This window comes from Centroberyx affinis, unplaced genomic scaffold, assembly GCF_046629955.1.
Source record: "Centroberyx affinis isolate AG114_WGS23_722 - 3 ecotype Tasmania unplaced genomic scaffold, CSIRO-AGI_Caff_v1 ptg003986l_1, whole genome shotgun sequence".
Lineage (NCBI taxonomy): Eukaryota > Metazoa > Chordata > Actinopteri > Beryciformes > Berycidae > Centroberyx > Centroberyx affinis.
The window spans coordinates 339,159-359,924 of NW_027281803.1; the positions used below are offsets into that span (position 1 = coordinate 339,159).

Below are 20,766 nucleotides of genomic sequence, written 5' to 3' on the forward strand. Positions count from 1 at the left end.
GCACCTGAGAAGATGTTTGACTTGAAGAAAGAATGGAGTATCTCTTTTGCAGGTTGCGGATTTATGGGGATTTATTATGTTGGTGCCACTGGTTGTATCCTTGAACGTTTCCCTCGCCTCATCCAAGACGCCTCCAAAATCTATGGAGCGTCTGCAGGTGCTTTGATGGCTGCGATTCTTACTATAGGAATCCCAATAGGTGAGTGTTGGCCTCCGTGCGTCACGCCAAACTCCATTCAAAAATCAATTTAATGTCAATTTAATGCTGCCTTACTTATTGGAAAACGTACAAAGATGGTAGAACATGACTTAAGGCCTTTTCTGAATCATTATGATCCGCTCTTTAATTCGGCATAGATATATTACACTGGTAAGCTGTTTAATTTGATAAAATATCAACTTTTAGAATTGGTTCCTACGGAGCCCATAAAGTCCCGAAAGGTGATAATTTTTTTATCTTGTGCGCGCAAGTTAATTATCTTGTGGGAAGAAGTAATTATCTTGTACGCACAAGATAATAACTATCACTTTGTGCGCACAAGATAACTTGTTCCCACAGGGTAATTAACTTGTGCGTACAAGATAAAAAAAAAAAATCACCTTTCGGGACCTTAGGGGCTCCGTAGAGCGGTATCTAGCACTGAACAAATGCTAAAAGGAGCTGTTACTGAAATAAAGCGTTACTTCGTGGGTCATCATATGCCGAATTTACCAGAAACAGCCTAAGATTTTGTAAATGAACTTAATTGATGCAAATCTATCTTAAGTCAAGAGGAGTAATAATAAGTTGGGGGGTAGCTCAGTCTATTTTTCATAATTAAAAAGATGCACTGCAAAATATAGCTACAGTATTGGCCTACGTCTTGTAGTCTGTCTCATATTCAGTCTAAAATCTTACTAAATTCTGCCAATAGAGTGAGGTCATTCCACTTGTTTCCAGTGTGTCAGTATCTTGAAATGAGACAGATCACTAGTATCTGTTGGTGATTAGTCTGATTAGTATCCAAAAAGTTATCTCACAATATTGAACGTTTTTTCCAGTTGGTCTAAGAAAAATAAGAAAAAAAGTTTCCATATTCCGTTTTCAGATCTTCTTTTTAAGATTGTTATGAAATTAATTTTGAAATTAATTTTATGGTTGAGGATGCACAGGAGGCGTACATAGGCTTCTTGATATACTGAGGTAGCCTACAACAGCAGCAAGGTAGTTTCTACTTCTGAATGTGAATGTATTGCAGTGTGAGTCTATGCAATAAGGGAGTGCAGCTTGTATCCACATTCACTTCATGGAAAGATATTCTGATATTTCTGACATTTTGACCTGTCATTTTAGTTCCAAGTACCATTGCAGACCTCAGCGTTCAACGGTGCAGTGAAAAAAGAGGCCTCTATTTTGTGTATTCAAACACTGACATAATTTGAGTGAACAGTTTTTGAACAGAATTTCATTCCAAATGAGATCTATAGCACAAGGTTCAAACTAATCTTGGTTAATTTTAAATCATAGTAGGTAACTTAAGTACTTGTTAAGACAGAATCATAAGGATTTTACAGTTTACAGTGATAGAGATATTCAGTGATGAACTTGCAGGTCACGATTTCTAATGGATATACAGCATGTTGTAAAAGAACTATTCAGCAGTGTGTGTGCCATTTCCACCATACAGTTAGCTAATCAATGTGTCACCCTGCACAGAAAGAACTTGCGCTGACTTGATGTCTATGGCTAAAGAGGCCAGAAAGCGTAAACTGGGGCCGCTGCACCCGGCCTTCAACCTGATGCAGATAGTGCGGGACTCCCTGCTGGGGAACCTTCCAGAAGACGCTCATGTCCGAGCCTCTGGGAAACTGTGTGTGTCCCTCACCAGGGTGGCTGATGGGAAGAACGTGTTGGTGTCGGAGTTCGACAGCAGAGACGAACTCATTCAGGTACGTTTCACATTTTAGATGTTTAGCTGACTCTCTGTTATCCACAGTAAGCAACAGAAGCTTCAATTTGTCGATCACCAGCATTACAAGCAGCAGTCAGGAGTGGGTGGGTCCTGTGACTGAAGAATCACCATGTGAAAGAGCTGTTTATGCAAATTAAGTGCTGACTAGAGAGAGAGTTATTTTTTTATTTGAGGAAGTGGAGGAGGAAGATGTGGGAGAGGAGAAATTATTCAGCGGGGAGGCGATTATGAAAAGAAAAGTTATGAAAAGTTTTCCATGGAATATGAGGAGTCACTCTGCTGTTCTTACTGGAGTGGGGAGGAGTTAAATTAAGTGTTTCTGTTTTGTTTTTTTTATTTACCATCACACCTGATGTAACTATCCTTTGTGCTATTAAACTAGGGTGAGCACCTACATTGAAACCTTGTTTGGGTGTTGGAGGAAAATGGGGGGAGTAAGAGTGCAGGTATGTCATTGAGGTTATCAAGTGGACTTTCCTTATTGCAAATACGTTACATTAGGATGACAACACCTCCCATAAGTCTTACTGTCTAAGAACTGTCACTCCTTCCCAACTCACTGAGATGGTTTGTGTTTGTTTCCACAGGCTGGTAGTCTTTCTGTAACCAATATGTAGTAATATCTGTCTAACGTCTGCCTCTTCCAGGCCCTCATATGCAGCTGCTTCATCCCTTTCTACTGTGGTATCATCCCGCCCACATACCGCGGAGTGGTGAGTGGACCAGAAATATGCTACAATATGCAACTTTTTACCTTGAGGCAGGAAGTGCATTCTTAGTACTCTTCTTTAATCTTTCTGAAGTTTATAATGAGGAACAGCAATTGTGGAAGATCATAATGGACATTGTTTGGAAAATATCTACCTTTCCCAGAATCTTGAGACATACTCCTGAAGCAACATAAACGGTCCATGTTTCTTTTGTTTACTACTCTATTGGATAGATGGCTTGAACTATACTTTATTTTGTTTAGTTTATCCTCTAGACCCTCATCTCACTAAAATACACATAATCCCTCTAATTTTTTTATGTAATTAATTATTTATTTTATGTTTATTTTTATTTTATGTTATTTTAATTTTTACTTTTTTTTTTATTATTGTTTCTTATATTTTCTTGCACCTTGTACAGGTATCCATGTCGGTATGTAAGTGAAATATGTTGTTTCCTTTTTTTATTATTATTTGTTGAAAAAAACAATAAATGTTCAAGTAAAAAAAGAAAAGGAAGTGTATTCTTAGCCCCGCCCTCCTCCCCCTCAGTCGGTCAAAATCACGGCCTAACACCTGTCACTTATCTTGATGAGCGGTCTGTAAACTCACCACAGGTGTTGAAGAAGCAGACGGCAAACGCAGCCAATCTGCACGAAACAAAAAAAAGCAGTGTTGTATACAGCCACAGACCACGCCCCCATATGACACACCCACAGCAAAAGGTATATGCCCCAAAACGTCCTGAACATCATTAATTTAGGGCAAACAAGGCGACATTTAGGCATGTACACACAAGGTCACACGCACAGACTGATATGGTATAATATATCCTATTTATTTATGTGGAAAAAGTTGCATATTGTAGCTTTAAATGATTTTTGCACATTCCTCAACCTACACACTTCCTTGATATTAACCTCTCAATTTGATGAATTACATGCACTACATCTTCATAAACTCAGTGTAGGGCTACTTTTCTAATATTCAGTTGCACAATCCAAGTCCCAGCTGTCTCAATGCTTAAAAAAACTTCTTTAACCTAACCCCTTCCCTTCATGACAAGTTGATTTTAATAGGTAAAATCAATAAGGAATCATAGCTTTCATCTGGATTTACCAAGTCAGTCCATTTTGTCAAAAGAGTGGATGTTCCAAATATTATGCTCTCTCAGTATTTAAATACAGACAGCCGCCCACTGCTTTGACAATAATGTAGTTGTTTCTTATGGCCCTGAATACATTCCATATTTTCCCCTCTGATCCACACCTTCCCTCTCTTCCCACTCAGCGCTATGTGGACGGTGCCATCAGCAACAACCTGCCGCACTGTCACCTGAGGAACACCATCACGTTCTCCGCGTTCGCCGGCGAGAGCGACATCTGCCCCCGGGCGAGCACGCTCAGCTTCCACGAGGTGCGCTTCAGCAACGTCAGCATCCAGGTCAACACAGAGAACATGTACAGGGTGACCAGCACCTTCTTCCCCCCCGAGCCCGAGGTGAGTCACAGCGGGGGCCGAGTTTCAGGAAGGGCTGACTGCCATCAGGAGCCTTGAGCAGCGTTTTTTGTAGTTCTGATAACAGAAACGTCAATGCTACTTCAATACCGTTCTGGAAGATTGAATTCTATTTTGAGTTTTAGAAAGGTTCAATATTTGCGCCAAATGTGTTGCACCAAATTCTATTTCAGCGTCACCTCCAGAGAGCGTATTGGAATAGTTAAAATAAGGATTGGGCTCGACAGTTGCAGTCTGGCTGTTAACAGCGGACTGCAGCAGTCTGAGATAAACAGCTGAAAACGTGGTGACAGCATCACAGTCCACCACGTCTTGAACTGAACCCCAGTCCACCCAAACCGACGAAATATGGAACTATTTTGCTTACAGAGCTGACAAAGACGCTTACAAAACCGACAAATCAAAACCCCTGTGCAAGAGCTGCTACAAAGCCGTTCAAGTCGAGTGCGAGAACTCGTCGCTTCATGTTTTTCTTGTTTACGGTGGTGTTGTGTTGAAGTAGTAGGCTATCAAGTTTTTAGATGTTAAACTGAGAATTGGTATCAAACTGAAAATCATGGTTTCGTGACAACACTATTCGGAATTGCACAACTGCACGAGTTCAAGTTCACAAAATGTGAACTCATCAATGAATATTTATATTTCCCCCAGTTATCATCATCATGCTTATGCTCTTATGTATTATATTTATTATAATATTGGGGTTTTTGTGACCAATATTTATTGATTCATCCATTGGTGACTTTGGCTGCTATCGTTCCCCTTCCCCATTCCCCAAATTTGAATTTTCATATGTACAAGCTTTGTGTATATGACCAACTGTCAGTAGTACAACATTGTTTGGCCTGTTGTCTATAATACATCTATAATACATTAATGAAAACATTTACTTAGGCTAGGTTAGTTACGTAGTAAATGTATAACTATAGTACATCATACAGTATATTATAATATTGTGTAGAATGAGTAGATCCAACTTGCATCCTCACCAAGCATCCTTAAGTAGAGATAGAAGTACCTTTTTGTATTTTACAGATAATGGCTGAAATCTGCCAGAGCGGCTACCTGGATGCTCTCCGCTTCTTGCAAGAGAACGGTAAGCCCATCTCCATGATACTGGAAGTGTGGTTAACTTTTCATGATAACCGTTGAATATTCACGTAGACACAGGGTGGGGAACAACAGGCTTTTTTTGGCTTATGGATGAATTACTGATAGGTTAGAAAACAACCTGCAAAAAATGTCAACCTTCCACAGTGGCTGATAGAGCAGAGAAACGTAGCGGTCTCTGTCCTCAACTGTCTCACTTCAAATGCCCATCACAGACCTAATCAAAAGTGAGTGTCCCCTGGGCAGTTTGGAGTTGGACGCCCCCAAACCTGCTTGTTGTGAGCTGGTGAGCGAGTCGACCGAAGCTGAAAAGTCCAATACGAACGCAAAGCTGAACGGACTGAACCCTCCTCAGGAAGAGCACTGGTGGCTGGACCAGCAGCTCATACAGGACCTCCCAGTCAGCATCAAAAGGGGTAAGAGCAATGACTCAAGGGCCGGCTGGCCTAGTGGTTAGAAACTGTCACATAACCTGAAGGTCACAGGTTCGATTCCCTTTACAGTTTAAGAAAAATAGATACTGATTTTGATGAAACTTGGAAGGATGACGAATCTTCGCACAGTGTTCCAATTTTAACAAAATACGCTAATTGGCTAAATGGGGGCGCTATAATTCAGTTTTTAAATGTTGAAAGTAACTAACTGCTACATTATTGGTCCAATTTTGCCAAAACCTGGAGGGATAATGCATCTTGGCACTGTTTTCTGGCATTTAAAAAATACACTGATTGGCCTGATGGGGGCACTGTTGTAAAAATTTCAAACTTGGAAAGGTTTACTTGTTTTCCCAGTGACAAATGCTGAATAATTATTCATGAACCGTTGAACTTGAAAAGCCATTTTTGAATAGGGAAGGTTATAAACTTACAATGCCGGGAATCAAAGCCGGGACATTCTTGCTGTGAGGAGACAAACCATTGAGCCACCGTGCCATTTTAGTTCACTGCAATAGAACTTTGTTGTTGTTTTCTGCTCCGTGTGTCAGTGTTGTGTGAGGCCTGCAGAGAGAGACATGCCGCTGGTAGTCTGTTGTCGCAGGTCACTGAGTTCCTGCCAGTCAAAGTGGCCTCGTACCTGCGGATCCCCTGCACTCTGCCTGTGGAGTCGGCCTGCGCTCTCGCCCAGAGGTAAGAAAGAGGCTCAGAGCGAATCGGAGCATATACTCAAACTGTTAAAGCAAAACTAGGGACAAATAGTCAAATGTCTAGTAACGTTTTAACCTGCTTGGAGTCAATTTAGCATCATTTTCTGTGACTGACAGCCTAGCTGACACCATCTTTGTTGTCCTGATGCAGCAAACCAAGCAGGTTAAAACAAATGCTAAAGATGATTTGCAAATACTATTTAAAGAGTAATTAAACCCCAAACCCAAATCTGTGGTGAAGCCTGACACCTAATGGTGAAAAGTAGGGTACTGAACTGGCCTTCTCCTATTGGCTGGTCTTTGTGCCAGGTGATGTCACCACCTGTTGTACTCTATAGAGGGTGACATCACAGGCCACAGAGACCAGCCAATAGCAGATGACCAGTTCAGTACCCTACTTTTCACCATTAGGTCTCAGGCTTCACCACAGATTTAGGTGGGGTTTAGTTACTCTTTAACCTATATGTTATCACCATTAATGAACATCAACCATAGATGCAGGTTTGGAGGATGGTAATGGGCTCAGTGTCCTTGCCTGGTGTGGTCTGCTATAGCATTTAGTCCCTTTAGGTCTTAAGGTATCCAGCTAGAGCAGTAGTTCTCAACTTGGGGGTCGGGACCCCCCCAGAGGGTCGTGAGATAATTTTGAGGGGTTGCAAGATGATTTTTGGGACAGGAAAAAATCATTTCTGCTGTACAAATCATTACTATCATGTCTATTTTTTCTGAATTTGTCAAATTTTTGCTTTTTTCTTGTGAAATACTGAATACTTAAAAGCCTCTAGGCCTCCTCTGATAATGAATCAAATGAAACAACAAAAGGGAAATCAAATTTTTTTTTTGCTTTATTTAGGGGTTCATAGCATTCCCTTTCCCTGTGCAAATATGTCCTGTGAGTTTGTTGACCTGTTCCTGGAGTGTGTCCTATGAATATGTGTTAATATGACATTGTAAGACTTTGACGATGTCTTCCAGACTGGTGGACTGGATCCCGGATGTGTCCAGAGACATGAGCTGGCTGTACGGCATGGCTGGAGACATCTACAAACAAGCACGGAAGAACGAGGCGGAGGACGGTGATAGGTGTGTATGGAGTGTAATAATCATTCTCCTGTCGTCCAGCTCTTCATCACAATCACTTCATTTACCAAGTACAATAAATGTGCAGGAATTTGTCTTGGTTGCATTGGTTCAGAGACGATGCAGCTTGGATAGACAGTAAGGAGAAGAAGTGTTTTTCTGTTTTGAGTAAAGAACGCAGTTCTCACTTTTTTCTTGACTGGACAAACTCTTGCTGTTTTGCTCTCACTATGTTATCACTATTACTCTCTAACTGGCAAACTACAGAGTTCTTCTCAGCTCCGATTACCGACCCACAGCTGAATACAACAAGTTCATGCTCATTTTCTGTGGGTTGTCGAAAGGCATTCTGGGAAATGTAGGAAATCACTAACTGGGGATGGGACAATACATTGAAATTCAATTTATTACAATACAAAAAAGTAGCAATACTTATCATGGGGCAGAAAAATGAATCACAATATTAGCTCCAATTTATTTTGCTGTAGTAATCACAAATGAGACCGCTTGCCTGTCAAATTTCACGAACTCTCCATCCAAATTATATTATTTGCACTTTGTAATGATATTTTTAAATTGTTTGCATTCTAGCAAGCTAATGCCATCAGTAGAAAGATTTGTGGCTCAGACATAAACAGAACTCTCCACAGTCAGACTTTGTTGTCACTGAACTTTTATTTATTACATCGTATCGTATCGTGGTTGTATCGAATCGTGTGTCGAATTGTATCGTGATCTATAAGCATATCGTCCCATCCTCATCGCTAACTGAAGTAGAAGTAGATGAGGCAGGTTGAGGGAAAGTGTGTACACCAAAAAAGTATATTACAACACCTGAACAGAAAATAACTCCTGGGATACTTTGAACATCACAAACACTGTGGGTGGATTTTTCCCAGAGGTGGAAAGTAACTAAGTACATTTACTCGAATACTGTACTTAAGTACAATTTTGAGGTACTTGTACTTTACTTGAATATTACCATTTTATGCTACTTTATACTTCTACTCCACTACATTTCAGAGGGAAATATGGTACTTTTTACTCCACTGCCTTTATTTGATAACTTAAGTTACTAGTTACTAGTTACACTGCAGATGCAGATTATTAATACAAAATATAATCAACTAATACATTGTGATGTATTATTATAGATTACTGTAAGCTACCCAGCAGTATATAAATTAGTGGAAATCAGCCCCACTTTTTCCAGCTGCTTACACATTAATGCATCAATAATTATAATTCAATAATATAATATATACTATATTATTCTGAAATGGGCCATTCTGCATAATGAGTACTTTTACTTTTGTTGCTTTAAGTACATTTTGATGCTAATACGTTTGTACTTTTACTTAAGTAACATTTTGAATGCAGAACTTTTACTTGTAACAGAGTATTTTTATACTGTGGTATTTCTGCTTTTACTTAAGTAAAAGATCTGAGTACTTCTTCCACCACTGATTTTTCCTTTAACCCCAAATTACTCCATGTGCACAGTCAGTGTCAGTCCTTATCCTGATGGTCATGATACTGAATAAGATGCCTTACTCATTCCTCCGTCTCCACCCATTGCTTTTCCAGTGAGCCTCCACTGCGGAGATGCACCAGCCTGCCGTCCGGCCTGGACCTGTGGAACCAGAGGGAATTGGACGTAAGCGCTCACCCTTCCACCCCAGAAGCCACTCCCACCTACAGCTACACCTTCTCCTGGGACAGCGACACCAATCCGGACCACCTGCCCCTGACTCCGCCCCCTACGCCCACCTGCCCCCCCAGCTCTGGGTTTGGTGAGGCCGCCCCGCCTCCTCCTCCCGGCGCAGGTGGAGTGTGGGGTTTGGGTCTGGGCAGGGCCGTGGGGTGGATACGAAACATGGCGTCCGACCAAGCCTCGAACCCCAAACAATCAGACGACCCAACCTCCTCGTCCTAATTCGAGTAAACATGTTCACAGTGGCGTTGAAACAGAGGGGAAAATGGTGAATAAATGAATAGAAATGTGTGCTGTGTTTTGTGTACTGGAATTTCATTGTCAAAGGAAATATAAACAGGTTCCAAAATAAATCAGTGGGCATAATCCATAAGTCCCTGATATATTAGATAAGTAACACCTGCTGAAATGGGATTTCGCTTGTGGTACGCTTACACTTTAAATGTATCAATGCAAATAACACCAGATCACAAAAGCATGGTTGATTAACATTGAGTTTTAGATGTTTTTTATAATTCAAATAACAAACAAGGGACATCCTGGCGGTGTAGATGTTGTATTCAGACTGATGAGCATTCCTCATCAGTCTACAGAACAAATCCACACCTAATTTTGTTATTTTAAAGGAAAACCAAAGTGACTACTAACATTACAAAGTCTAATCTAGCCAAACACAACCATTTTATAACCAAAATGTATTTTTCATCTAGCCTATACCACAAATGTTTCCAATTACAAATTTACAAGAATGAAATGCTGGGAAATATAGAAATTGCTCTTTTGACTAAATTTCTGTGTATCACAAAATTTTGTGACTGAAAATGGAAAAATTGATTTATTTCTATGTTCAATATAGTGGCAAAGGAACTGTAGACATCTATTACTGATTATAGAGATCTATATTTCAGTTATGACTAGTCAAAATGCAATCCTGATGAGTCAAAATTGTTTTGTCTTTTCTCTTGTCAAAATGTAATCAGCTGGCTATAGGCGGCAGTGGAGGCAGACAGCAACATGGACAGGCAATATTGTTTAAATACTTGGGAATAAAAATAAACATTTATATAATATTGAATTATTCACCAATTTATGTACATATTTATATACATTTCTATGTTCATATTATTTAATTAAGTCATATTTATTTGACCTCAGATCACATTTGGTCCTCCATAATCACCATCCAAAATGCAAAACACAACAGTAACAAAAATAACAAAACAGGATGTACTTGTGTCTAATTAAGGAAGTCAGTGGAAAAAATTGTACCGGCTGCACTGTTCAGGACGCTTCTTATATTTCAGTAGTAGTAGTACATGATGATGTGAATTCAGTGCAAGGTGAATAAACTGTTGTAGGCTGTATGTACAGTACATGCAGTATTAATGCTAAGAGGAGCTAGAAAAGTTCAAGATACTGGTGGAAAAAACAGTTTGAATGACTTTGTTGACTTTGCTGAAAAACGGTGTCTCAAGTGTCACAAATACAGTTGCAGCAATACATCTGCTATTTTGAACCAAGTGACGTTTGAGCCTAGTAAGTTGTGCAATACCAGACTGTAACCAACTGAAGCACTGCCCACTTTTCCTTTGAATGTAGAGGAGATGAGACTGGTCTCATGTTACTGAAATATTAAAGGGAATCCAAATGTGCCGATGGAAATGAATTGTTTAAAAGAGTATGTATCAGAGATGCAGTTTTGATTGGCAGTCAGCCTGATGGTTCTTGATCAGTGGAGATGTTTGACTGGGAAGAGGAGTGGAACTTTTCTTTCGCAGGTTGTGGCTTCAGGAGCGTTTACTATCTGGGAGCTTTGAGCTGCATGCTGGAGCGGCTCCCACGCCTGGTTCAAGGTGCCGCTAAAGTCTGTGGAGCTTCATCTGGCTGCCTGGTGGCTGCAGGGCTGGCTGTTGGGATTCCCATAGGTGAGTCTGGTAACACACACACACACACATTTACAAGTTTGCCCAACTTTTTAGGCTGCCAAAAATCTTCATGAGGTAATCAAACTGATGTCAGTTAAGTTGTATGAGGATAGGTTCTTTTAAGGGACAATTTTCCTGAAAATTGTTGTTTGCCTCATGATGATCAGGCATTGCATGGAGGTCATAGTTTGCCCACCTTTTATTTACCACTACATCACTCCGTTGTGTATAAAGCATATGATAAGACCTCATATATTTCATTTTTTTGGTACATTTGAGCAAGGAATATTAGGTATCAGCCAAAATGGATCTGGAAGTCTGTCTTATTATGATTATGAAAAGGATAGTTGTTGTTGTTTTTTTAGATAAGTTACTGATACTGTTGGCAGGCCAAACAACCATCAGACTACCAATTGAAAAGAAAAATGTAATTTTTATACATGTCCTGTTTAACTGTTATGTGCTTATTTCTGATACACATTTACCACATTTTTTTATTTTTGATAATTGATAATTCAATAATTAAATGCATTGTAAGTAAGTACATGTATTTATATAGCTCATAACACAAAATCAGTGCTTCACATTGATAAAATAGTGAAAACATAGATATACAGTAAAACAGAAACATGGAAGACTTAATCAAAAGCCAGGTGAGACTTCAGCTGCTAAATCCCTGACATAAAAAAAAAAAAATGTCAGTCTTATGTTATCTCAGAGCGATTGCGTGGATTGATAGTTGAAGTAAACAAAGTACTTGTCAGGTTCACTGACACATACTGAGTTCATAATAACAAGAGCAAATTCCATAGGTCACATGGAGTTCAAAGCCAAAGGAGATAATGAGAAAAACACCTCTCTCTCTCTCTCTCTCTCTCCCTCTCACACACACACACACACACACACACACACACACAGACCACATAAATTCATTCATAATGATAATAACGATCCATTTTATTTGTACGTGTGCTTTTAAAGGCACTCAAAGATGCTTCACCGCAAAAAAACAGTCAAAAGAAAAGAGAAAAAATTACAATAACAAATCGAAAGCAAAAAGATAAAATCACTCATGGCAATATAGAAAGGTCAATAAGAACAATAAGATAAAAAAAGATATCAAATAGCAAACAGACTCATATTTAAAAATGGATATAATTTCATTCATTCTCATTCATTCACTTATTCAACATTCTTGTGGAACAAATTTGTAACATTTGACTTTAAACCTTTAAAGTCTCCTGTCACTGTACTGTCCTCCTCAGAGAAATGCTGTGCTGATGTGATGTCCACGGCCAAAGAGGCCAGACAATATAAACTGGGGGTTTTCCACCCGGCCTTCAGCCTGCTGCAGGTGGTGCGGGACTCCCTGCTGGTGAACCTTCCAGAAGACGCCCATGTCCGAGCCTCCGGGAAGCTGTGCGTGTCCCTCACCAGAGTGGCTGATGGGAAAAACGTGTTGGTGTCGGAGTTCGACAGCAGAGAGGAACTCATTCAGGTAGCGTGGAAAACAGAACATCACTTTCATAGAGGGACTGTGAAATGGTCTGGTTTCACATTGTTGTGGAAATCTGTCAAAACACCGGACACATACACAAAATAAAGACACAGGCACTGACGGATTTGAAGATTAATGAGATTATTATTGATCAATAATAAGGAGACATAAACTCACACCCAAAGCTTACATCAGTATGTCTCAGCTCAAAAACAGAATACGTGATCTTATATAGTTTTCTAAGAGACAAAGAAATGATCTGTGGTTGGTCAATGCATATTTTCTTAAATACTTTCAACCAATTGGCACAAAGCCATGAGAGAGCACACGCTCCGATCATGCTCCCAGCTCATGCACATACATGAAGTCATGTTACTGGAAACCTTCAAAACAGGGCCTCAACATCTGGTTCCACTTAAATGTCTCTACAAGGGTCTCAATATAATTGAGAGTTAAATCAGAACAAAATGAATAAATGATAAAACTAGATATTTGACTTTGACTTTACTTTCACAACATCATCTGTTCTGATAGTAATTTAGCAAAATGCCATATTGGTGATGCATTTCCAGTGATGATGTTTTGTCCTGTACTTCCTCGCTGTCTGTCCACCGCTGCAGGTTCTGATGTGCAGCTGCTTCTTCCCTCTCTACAGTGGTGTGGTCCCGCCTTCATACCGCGGAGTAGTGAGTCCAGCCATGTTATGAAATTCACTCCGCTTCACTGTTCCTATACGTTCAAAATCAATGCTAACAAGCTTTGGTTAAATGATTAGCAACTAAATTCATATTGTGTTCTCTTTTACTTAAAGGCATTTATGGGCCTCTTTTGGTGTTTGGTGGTGTATTTTTCTTATTTCTGCAGATAACCGACCAAACTTAGACAATTTGACGTAACGATGAGACATTTCCAGCATAGCAATGGAGTTTGATAGCAGAAAAATGTTCAACTATATAAAACATCAATGGTAAACGTTTTGGTGTCAGTCCCTCAGAATCAAAGAGCAAGGAGTTCTTTCTAGTCTCACCATTTTGTACCGACGTTCAACAATCATACTGGGAGAAATCAATCATAGAAGAGGAGAGAGACCAATTTCTCCACTGACAGTAGCCTCAAGAGACCAGAATGCAATGCAGCCACAAGACATATAGAGTTTTGAGGAAGGGGCAAGATTCTTTTTTTTGCTTTTTTCTAACTGTAAAAACTCTTGCTCTTGCTCTACACCAGGGCCAGTCAACCATGTGCCTTGGAGGGACAAGTGTATGCAGGATTTCGTTAATCACCTGCTGTAGTCTTTGGTTGGAATGAAAACCTGCATACACTTGACCCTCCATGGCACACGGTTAAAAACCCCCGCTCAATGCCAGTGGTTCTCAATCCTGGTCTCATCCTGGTCCTCAATCCATACATATCCAGACCCATGTTAAGAGCCTCCATATCTACAGTTTATAATTTCCCCGGCCAGCTGAGACAGACATGAACATTCAATCCGTCCTCCTTCCTCTCAGCGCTACATGGACGGAGCCCTGAGCAACAACATGCCCCTGGCCGACCAGAGGAACACCATCACCATGGCCCCGTTCTCTGGAGAAAGCGACATCTGCCCCAGAGAGGGTACGTTCAACGTCCACGAGGTCAACCACGGCAACGTCAGCATCCAGGTCAACACCGGCAACGTGCACCGGATCTACACGTCCTTCTTCCCTCCCAAACCTGAGGTGGGCCTCTGCCTCCTCCTCCTCCTGGAGTTTAAACATAGTTTTAGCACGAGAAAAAAAACATCCCCTTTACCTCTTTTCATAGCTCTTTTTTTTCCCCTTGCACTTTTATCTTGCATGATCGTTCCAGGGTAAAGGGAATATTGTCAGGAAACTATGGCTCTGATTCTTGCACTCCTTACTTTTGGTTGCTTAAAACTACAATATGTAGCCATGTACAAGGTGTTTTACTCATGTCACACCATGTACTGCTCTCCTTCCTAGTTTTAGGATACCTTTACAAGTTTCATGATTCATTAAAAGGCAGAGAAAGATGTAGCGTGCAACCTCAGTTTTGAAGAACTTGGGTTGACACTGTCCTGCTGCATACAAGCCAAACTAGCCTACAGCTTAACCATCATTCAGTTTCATAATATTCATAATAATAAGCCGACATCATTTTTACTTTTGTATTTGACAGATGTTGGCTGAGATCTGTCACAACGGCTACATGGATGCTCTTCGTTTCCTGAAAGAAAACGGTGAGCTCCTCCGCTCCTTCACCTTCCTACTCACCACTGAAACCTGTGTATTTTGATTTGCACCATTCAGTAACAACTAAAACATGTTATCAACCCAAATCTCCTCGGAACAGAATACCTCTCTCCCAGTCTGGTGGCTGAGATCGACACTCCCAGACCTGCTTGCTGTGAGCTGAAGGAGTCGACTGAGGCTGACGAGTCTGATAAGAACCCGAACCCGAACCCTCCTCAGGAAGAGCACTGGTGGCTGGACCAGCAGCTCATACAGAACCTCCCAGTTGGCATCAAAAAGGGTAACGACAATGATTCAAGAGCGGTCAGGTGGTTAGAGACCGTCCTGTAATCAGGAGGTCGCATGTTCGATCCCTGCAACAGCCAGGAGCAAAACACTGAACCTCTTACCTGTTCCAACATCCAGCAAATCATAGAAAACTGTCCAGTTAGCTTCAAAAAGGGTAAGAAATTAGATCAAATTTTAGGTTTAGGTCATTTGAAGCGGACTTGTGACTGTAAGGTTGCCAGTTCAAATCCCCAAACTGGCTGGGAAAATATAGGTAGAGTAAGTGACTGACGAACGCTCTCCCCTCCCTAAACAACTACTGTCTAAGTGCTCTTGAGCAGTGTGAATGTGTGTAAAATAAATGTATGAATGTGAAGCAAGCCGTTGCTGGAAAAGGGAAGAGAAGAATGTGTGTTCAGTCGACTCTCCCTGGATTAAAAAAAATTTAAAATTGCACATACATCTAAATGATAAAACACAAACAAACAAAGAAGCCAAGAAAAGAAGAACAACTGTGCAGATGAGATACAGAAACCCAGAGGTGCTTATAAAATCATCTCACCCCAGATTAAAAAATAAAAAAATAATTAGAGAAGATAACAGGATTTCTTGTTTTAATGGAGTTGTATTGGGTTTATTTAATTGAATGAATCAGCCAGGGTTAATGTATTCGCATTTTAATCAATTCATGACATATAATACCTTTGTATTAAAAGAGATTTCCAATTGTTGAAATAGGAAAATGGAAATCTAAGATACAGCTGCTTCAGTGGGCAATGAGACTATCAAGAGACTGATATTAACAGATGGATTGTTGTGCTTCTGTATGTATACATGTGCGTTTGTACGTGTGTGTGTGTGTGTGTGTGTGTGTGTGTGTGTGTGTGTGTGTCAGTGCTGTGTGAGGCGTGCAGGGACAGACAGGCCGGTGGCGGTCTGTTGTCTCAGGTCACTGAACTCCTTCCAGTCAAAGTGGCTTCCTACCTGCTGCTCCCCTGCACTCTGCCTGCAGAACTGACCTTCTTACTCGCTAAAAGGTAAAAGACAGGGGGTCAGTGATGTAACCAGAGGGCGTGGTGCAACATGTCATCCTTTTCATCCTGTCACCTATCTCACCTATGTCCTGTTCCCAGTGGTGGAAGAAGGACTCAGATCTTTTACTTAAGTAAAAGTAGAAATACCACAGTATAAAAATACTCTGTTACAAATAAAAGTCCTGCATTCAAAATGTTACTTAAGTAAAAGTACAAAAGTATTAGCATCAAAATGTACTTAAAGCAACAAAAGTAAAAGTACTCATTATGCAGCATGGCCCATTTCAGAATAATACAGTATATATTATATTATTGAATTATAATTATTGATGCATTAATGTGTAAGCATCACTTTAATGTTGCAGCTGGAAAAGGTGGGGCTGATTTCCACTACTTTATATACTGCTGGGTATCTTACAGTAATCTATAATAATACATCACAATTTATTAGTTGATTATATTTTGTATTAATAATCTGAGTCTGCAAAGTAACTAGTAACTTAAGTTATCAAATAAAGGTAGTGGAGTAAAAAGTACAATATTTCCCTCTGAAATGTAGTGGAGTAGAAGTATAAAGTAGCATAAAATGGTAATACTCAAGTAAAGTACAAGTACCTCAAAATTGTACTTAAGTACAGTATTCGAGTAAATGTACTTAGTTACTTTCCACCTCTGCCTGTTCCTTCCCCTACTGGGAGAGAAACTTGGGTCGCCTGGGTGAAAACCATAAACTGCTACACAATATGGGAGAGTTGGCACTTCATACACCTTTTTTTTGATGTATCAGTCCAACATGGACTTGAGTTGATCATTAGGTCCATAAACTGGATTTACAGTTCAGAATATGTCAAAATCAGCAGCATCTTTTTAAATCACACCTCAAAACACTCTTTTGCAGACAGGCTGTTATTTTACTCTAATTGTAATTCTTTCTTTTATTAATTAACCCTGTGTTTTTAATGAATGGCTGTCGTTTTTAGTGTTTATATTATTGTTTTATTTATGGGAGTTTTATTGCCTGTAAATCATCTGCAACTCTGTTTTGGGCCTTTTATTGTGGCAGTGTGATGCTGTCCGGCTGTACGGCGATGCGCAGACTGATGACATCGACCTCGGACATCTGCAGACAGACACAGAGGGCTGGAAGTGATGATGCTGACAGGTGTGTGTGTGACATCCAAAACACATGCAAACGCATCATTTTCAGCTCTGTTCCAAGAGCTTCACCCTAAAATAAGAAATCCACCCTTGTAGAGTAAAAAGAAACAATTACACATGTAGTGCGCCAGAGTATCAAACAGTCTCTGTGTGCTTGGGAGAAAACTATAGTGAAGTACAAAATGGAAAAAAAAAAATGTTACTGGTATGTGAAAGTACAAAAATCCAGGTCCAGTTGAAGAATATTTAGCTTGAAGGAATACTGATCTCCTAAGGATAGTCTGGTTCCCGGAATATCACCAACTCAGTGGCTTGTCTGTTAGGACAGATGAGCAAAGGCAGGAATTCCAGTCCAATCTTTTATTATGGGATAGCTTAAACTGGTTTATCTGATAACAGAAGAAAAAGGGATATTAATCTAGACATCATAATTCCTAATTTCAATAATTAATAATCCAACAAAGGTAAATTAACTTCAAACAAATTTACTATGTAAACCTAGAAATGAAGAAATAACTTTACCACTACTGAAACTTAGTCAGTACAGCAAATAAATCATAAACTACTAAAGCTGCTATAAATGCATTTCAAACCAAAGGAAACTTACATATCATATACACAGATCAAACTATTAGAGGGATGAGGCATCCACATGAGGCTAGCCAGCTTCTTTGTTCTCAAACGTTTGCCCCAGGTGAGCTGGCTGCCTATATTGATTCTGAGGCTCCGCCCATCCAGGAAGCAGTGAGGCAGGTAGAGGAAGGTTAAAGTGGGAGGGGATTTTCCACACCAGGCATGACTGTTAATCTTTCTCTGCATTCTAAATAAAAGCTCATCGGCCACTTTATCAGGTACACCTATCTAGTACAGACTGATCATCTCTTGCTGTAGCCCATTTATCATAAGGGCCAACAATTTGTGTGTTGTGAGATGCCCTTCTGCACACCACTGTTGTAAAGAGCTGTTATTTGAGCATTTGTGGGCTTTCTGTATGCCCATTCTCCTCTGACCTCTCTCATTAACAAGCTGTTTTCGTTCACTGGATGTTTTCTGTTTATCGCATTGTTCTCGACTGCAACCTCTAGAGACTGTAGTGTGTGAAAATCCCAGGAGGGCAGCTGTTCCTGAGATGCTGAACCAACAGACCACAGTCAATGTCTCTTAGATCACGCATCTTGCCCTATCTAATGTTTGGTCAAACAAAAAAAAACACTTCACCATGGCTGCAAGCTTTACATATTGAGTTGCACATGATTCACTGTTTGGAAGAGCTGGCTATTTACATGAACAAGCAGGTGTACCTAATAAATTGGCCAGTGAGTGTGCGTATATAGGCTACACAACTCACAGTCCTACCTGGACCTTTGTTCTTTCACACTTTCACAAATACAATTTTTCCATTTTGTTCTTCAATGAGAAATCTACCATTTGAAAAAAAAAAGTGACACCTACTCTCACAAAATGATTGTTGGTATGGAGGTAAAACTACTGAATATTATTAGGGTCATTACACATTTTGGAATTGTTAATTCCAACTCAAAATTTTAGAGGATGTAATCATCTGTATCTTGTCAATATTGAGATAAACATGAAATTCTTCCAAAATGGATGTATAGTGGTTTGGAAATGAACTCTTGCATTTTGAGGTGTATTTGCCCATGTTCATCAGTTATTCTTCAACTATTTAACCTCTTTACCATAGTAAAACTAACAACACTTTTGAATGGAGATAATGTCATTACAGAACTTCTCTTCTCTTTGGTGCTCATTCTTCTTCCTCGTCTTCATGATTTCTAGTGCGTCTCCAGAGCGGCGCCGCCTGGAGTGCAGGATCCAGAGAAGAAGGGGGAAAAACATTCGATCTTTGACCTCAACAACCACCCCAACTCCCAGCAAAAACCTCCGCTGGGACACCAATGGTAACCTGGACCACTTCTCCCTCACCTCGACCCATACAACTCCCTCCAACATGCCTAAATGTAAAAAGGCGATGCTAAACCACAGAAGGAAACGGAGGCCTCATCTGGACCAAGCACTGTAACTGCATGGACAGTATATTGTTTTTTTCGGTGACATCTGTGTCCCAACCACTGTGACGTCTTTTTCCTTGGATTTTCTGTCAGTGAAGTCTGAGTTTCTGTAGATGGCGCTCTTTTCTTTGTCTGTTCAGCCATGGTGGCTATCGCTGCTCATGCTAACTACCAGTGGTGGAAAGTAACTAAGTACATTTACTCAATACTGTACTTAAGTATAATTTTGAGGTAATTGTACTTTACTTGAGTATTTCCATTTTATGCTACTTTGTACTTATACTCCACTACATTTTAGAGGGAAATATTGTACTTTTTACTCCATTACATTTATTTCACAGCTACAGTTACTAGTTACTTTTCAGAGCAATATTTTCTATTTAAAACATTTGATCATCTTTATAACTATAAAATAGCATTGTTATAGATTAGACTACCCAAAAGTATAGCTAAGATTAGCTTCACGTTGACAACTGTAAAATGCTGCTTACATGTACATGTATGTCAATAAATCAGTATTAATATTCCAATAATTTATGAAAAATATAACTCTCTAAATGGGGACAGTTTGCATAATGAGTACGTTTACTTTGATACTCTAAGTACAGTTTGCTGCCAATACTTATGTACTTTTACTTAAGTAAGATTTTGAATGCAGGACTTTTACTTGTAATGGAGTATCTTTACATTGTTGTATTGCTACTTTTACTTAAGTGAAAGATCTCAGTACTTCTTCCACCACTGCTAACTACCCAGTTCTTCTTCTGTTTATTCCAAACCAACCGCTGTTGTTGCTGCTGCTGGAAACATAAAATACATCACTTCTTTCCAGAGGATTTTTCCCAGTAAAGACCATGGGAGAGACCTACCAGACACCGGGTAGAGTAGCAAAACAGATGTTTATGTGAAAATGTCACAGATTATGTATACATGTGTGACTGTGCGACTTGTGTTACTTTTCAAGACATGTTTAGACCTAATAACCTCATACCTACAAGTGTCGGGTATTATTTTATTTATAGTACAGCAGGGTGGTATAGTGAGTAGGGAGCCACCCTTCAACTGGAGGAACCAAGCCTTTATGTTACGCTGCTGAAAGTCCTTGAGCAAGACACTGAAGCAAAAGGACCATAATTGATTTATGAATGATTGTCAATTAGTTAGATCTAGGTAGGCTTGTTCTCTGTTAAGTCCTAGGCTTTTGTGATGAAGGGTTATGTGAATAAACTTGACTTTGTGACACTTCAGCCCCATGATTATAAAGCATACATTATTTCAACCCTGCAGTAACACACAAATCTAAATTCAAAACAACACAGTGGTAAATTTATCTTTGAATGGAAAGACAGTCTGGTTTCATTAACTAGTTTGGTC

At 39.8% G+C, this 20,766-nt stretch overlaps 2 protein-coding genes across 2 annotated transcripts; both read left to right on the top strand.

The window, feature by feature from the left end:
* The first annotated feature begins 12 nt into the window (after window positions 1–12).
* On the top strand, window positions 13–9,450 carry LOC139663343 (1-acylglycerol-3-phosphate O-acyltransferase Pnpla3-like). Its single transcript, XM_071541986.1, has 9 exons — window positions 13–199; window positions 1,697–1,929; window positions 2,600–2,665; window positions 3,953–4,162; window positions 5,216–5,276; window positions 5,506–5,706; window positions 6,276–6,417; window positions 7,410–7,517; window positions 9,102–9,450. The coding sequence occupies exons 1-9, from the start codon at window positions 13–15 to the stop codon at window positions 9,448–9,450; spliced, it is 1,557 nt and encodes a 518-aa protein (XP_071398087.1).
* A 1,516-nt stretch (window positions 9,451–10,966) lies between these two features.
* On the top strand, window positions 10,967–19,285 carry LOC139663344 (1-acylglycerol-3-phosphate O-acyltransferase Pnpla3-like). Its single transcript, XM_071541987.1, has 10 exons — window positions 10,967–11,153; window positions 12,419–12,651; window positions 13,272–13,337; window positions 14,160–14,369; window positions 14,830–14,937; window positions 15,033–15,183; window positions 16,066–16,207; window positions 17,268–17,350; window positions 18,057–18,115; window positions 19,160–19,285. Exons 1-10 carry the CDS (start codon window positions 10,967–10,969, stop codon window positions 19,283–19,285), a joined length of 1,365 nt encoding a protein of 454 aa, XP_071398088.1.
* Window positions 19,286–20,766: the final 1,481 nt, after the last annotated feature.

Excerpts from the sequence above, each read along its gene's own strand:
- LOC139663343 (XM_071541986.1), top strand. The coding sequence starts at position 13 with ATGTTTGACTTGAAGAAAGAATGGAGTATCTCTTTTGCAGGTTGCGGA. Across the intron at positions 4,163-5,215 it reads TCTTCCCCCCCGAGCCCGAG|ATAATGGCTGAAATCTGCCA; the intron begins GTGAGTCACAGC and ends TGTATTTTACAG. Across the intron at positions 5,277-5,505 it reads CCGCTTCTTGCAAGAGAACG|ACCTAATCAAAAGTGAGTGT; the intron begins GTAAGCCCATCT and ends TGCCCATCACAG.
- LOC139663344 (XM_071541987.1), top strand. The coding sequence starts at position 10,967 with ATGTTTGACTGGGAAGAGGAGTGGAACTTTTCTTTCGCAGGTTGTGGC. Across the intron at positions 11,154-12,418 it reads GGCTGTTGGGATTCCCATAG|AGAAATGCTGTGCTGATGTG; the intron begins GTGAGTCTGGTA and ends TGTCCTCCTCAG. Across the intron at positions 14,370-14,829 it reads TCTTCCCTCCCAAACCTGAG|ATGTTGGCTGAGATCTGTCA; the intron begins GTGGGCCTCTGC and ends TGTATTTGACAG.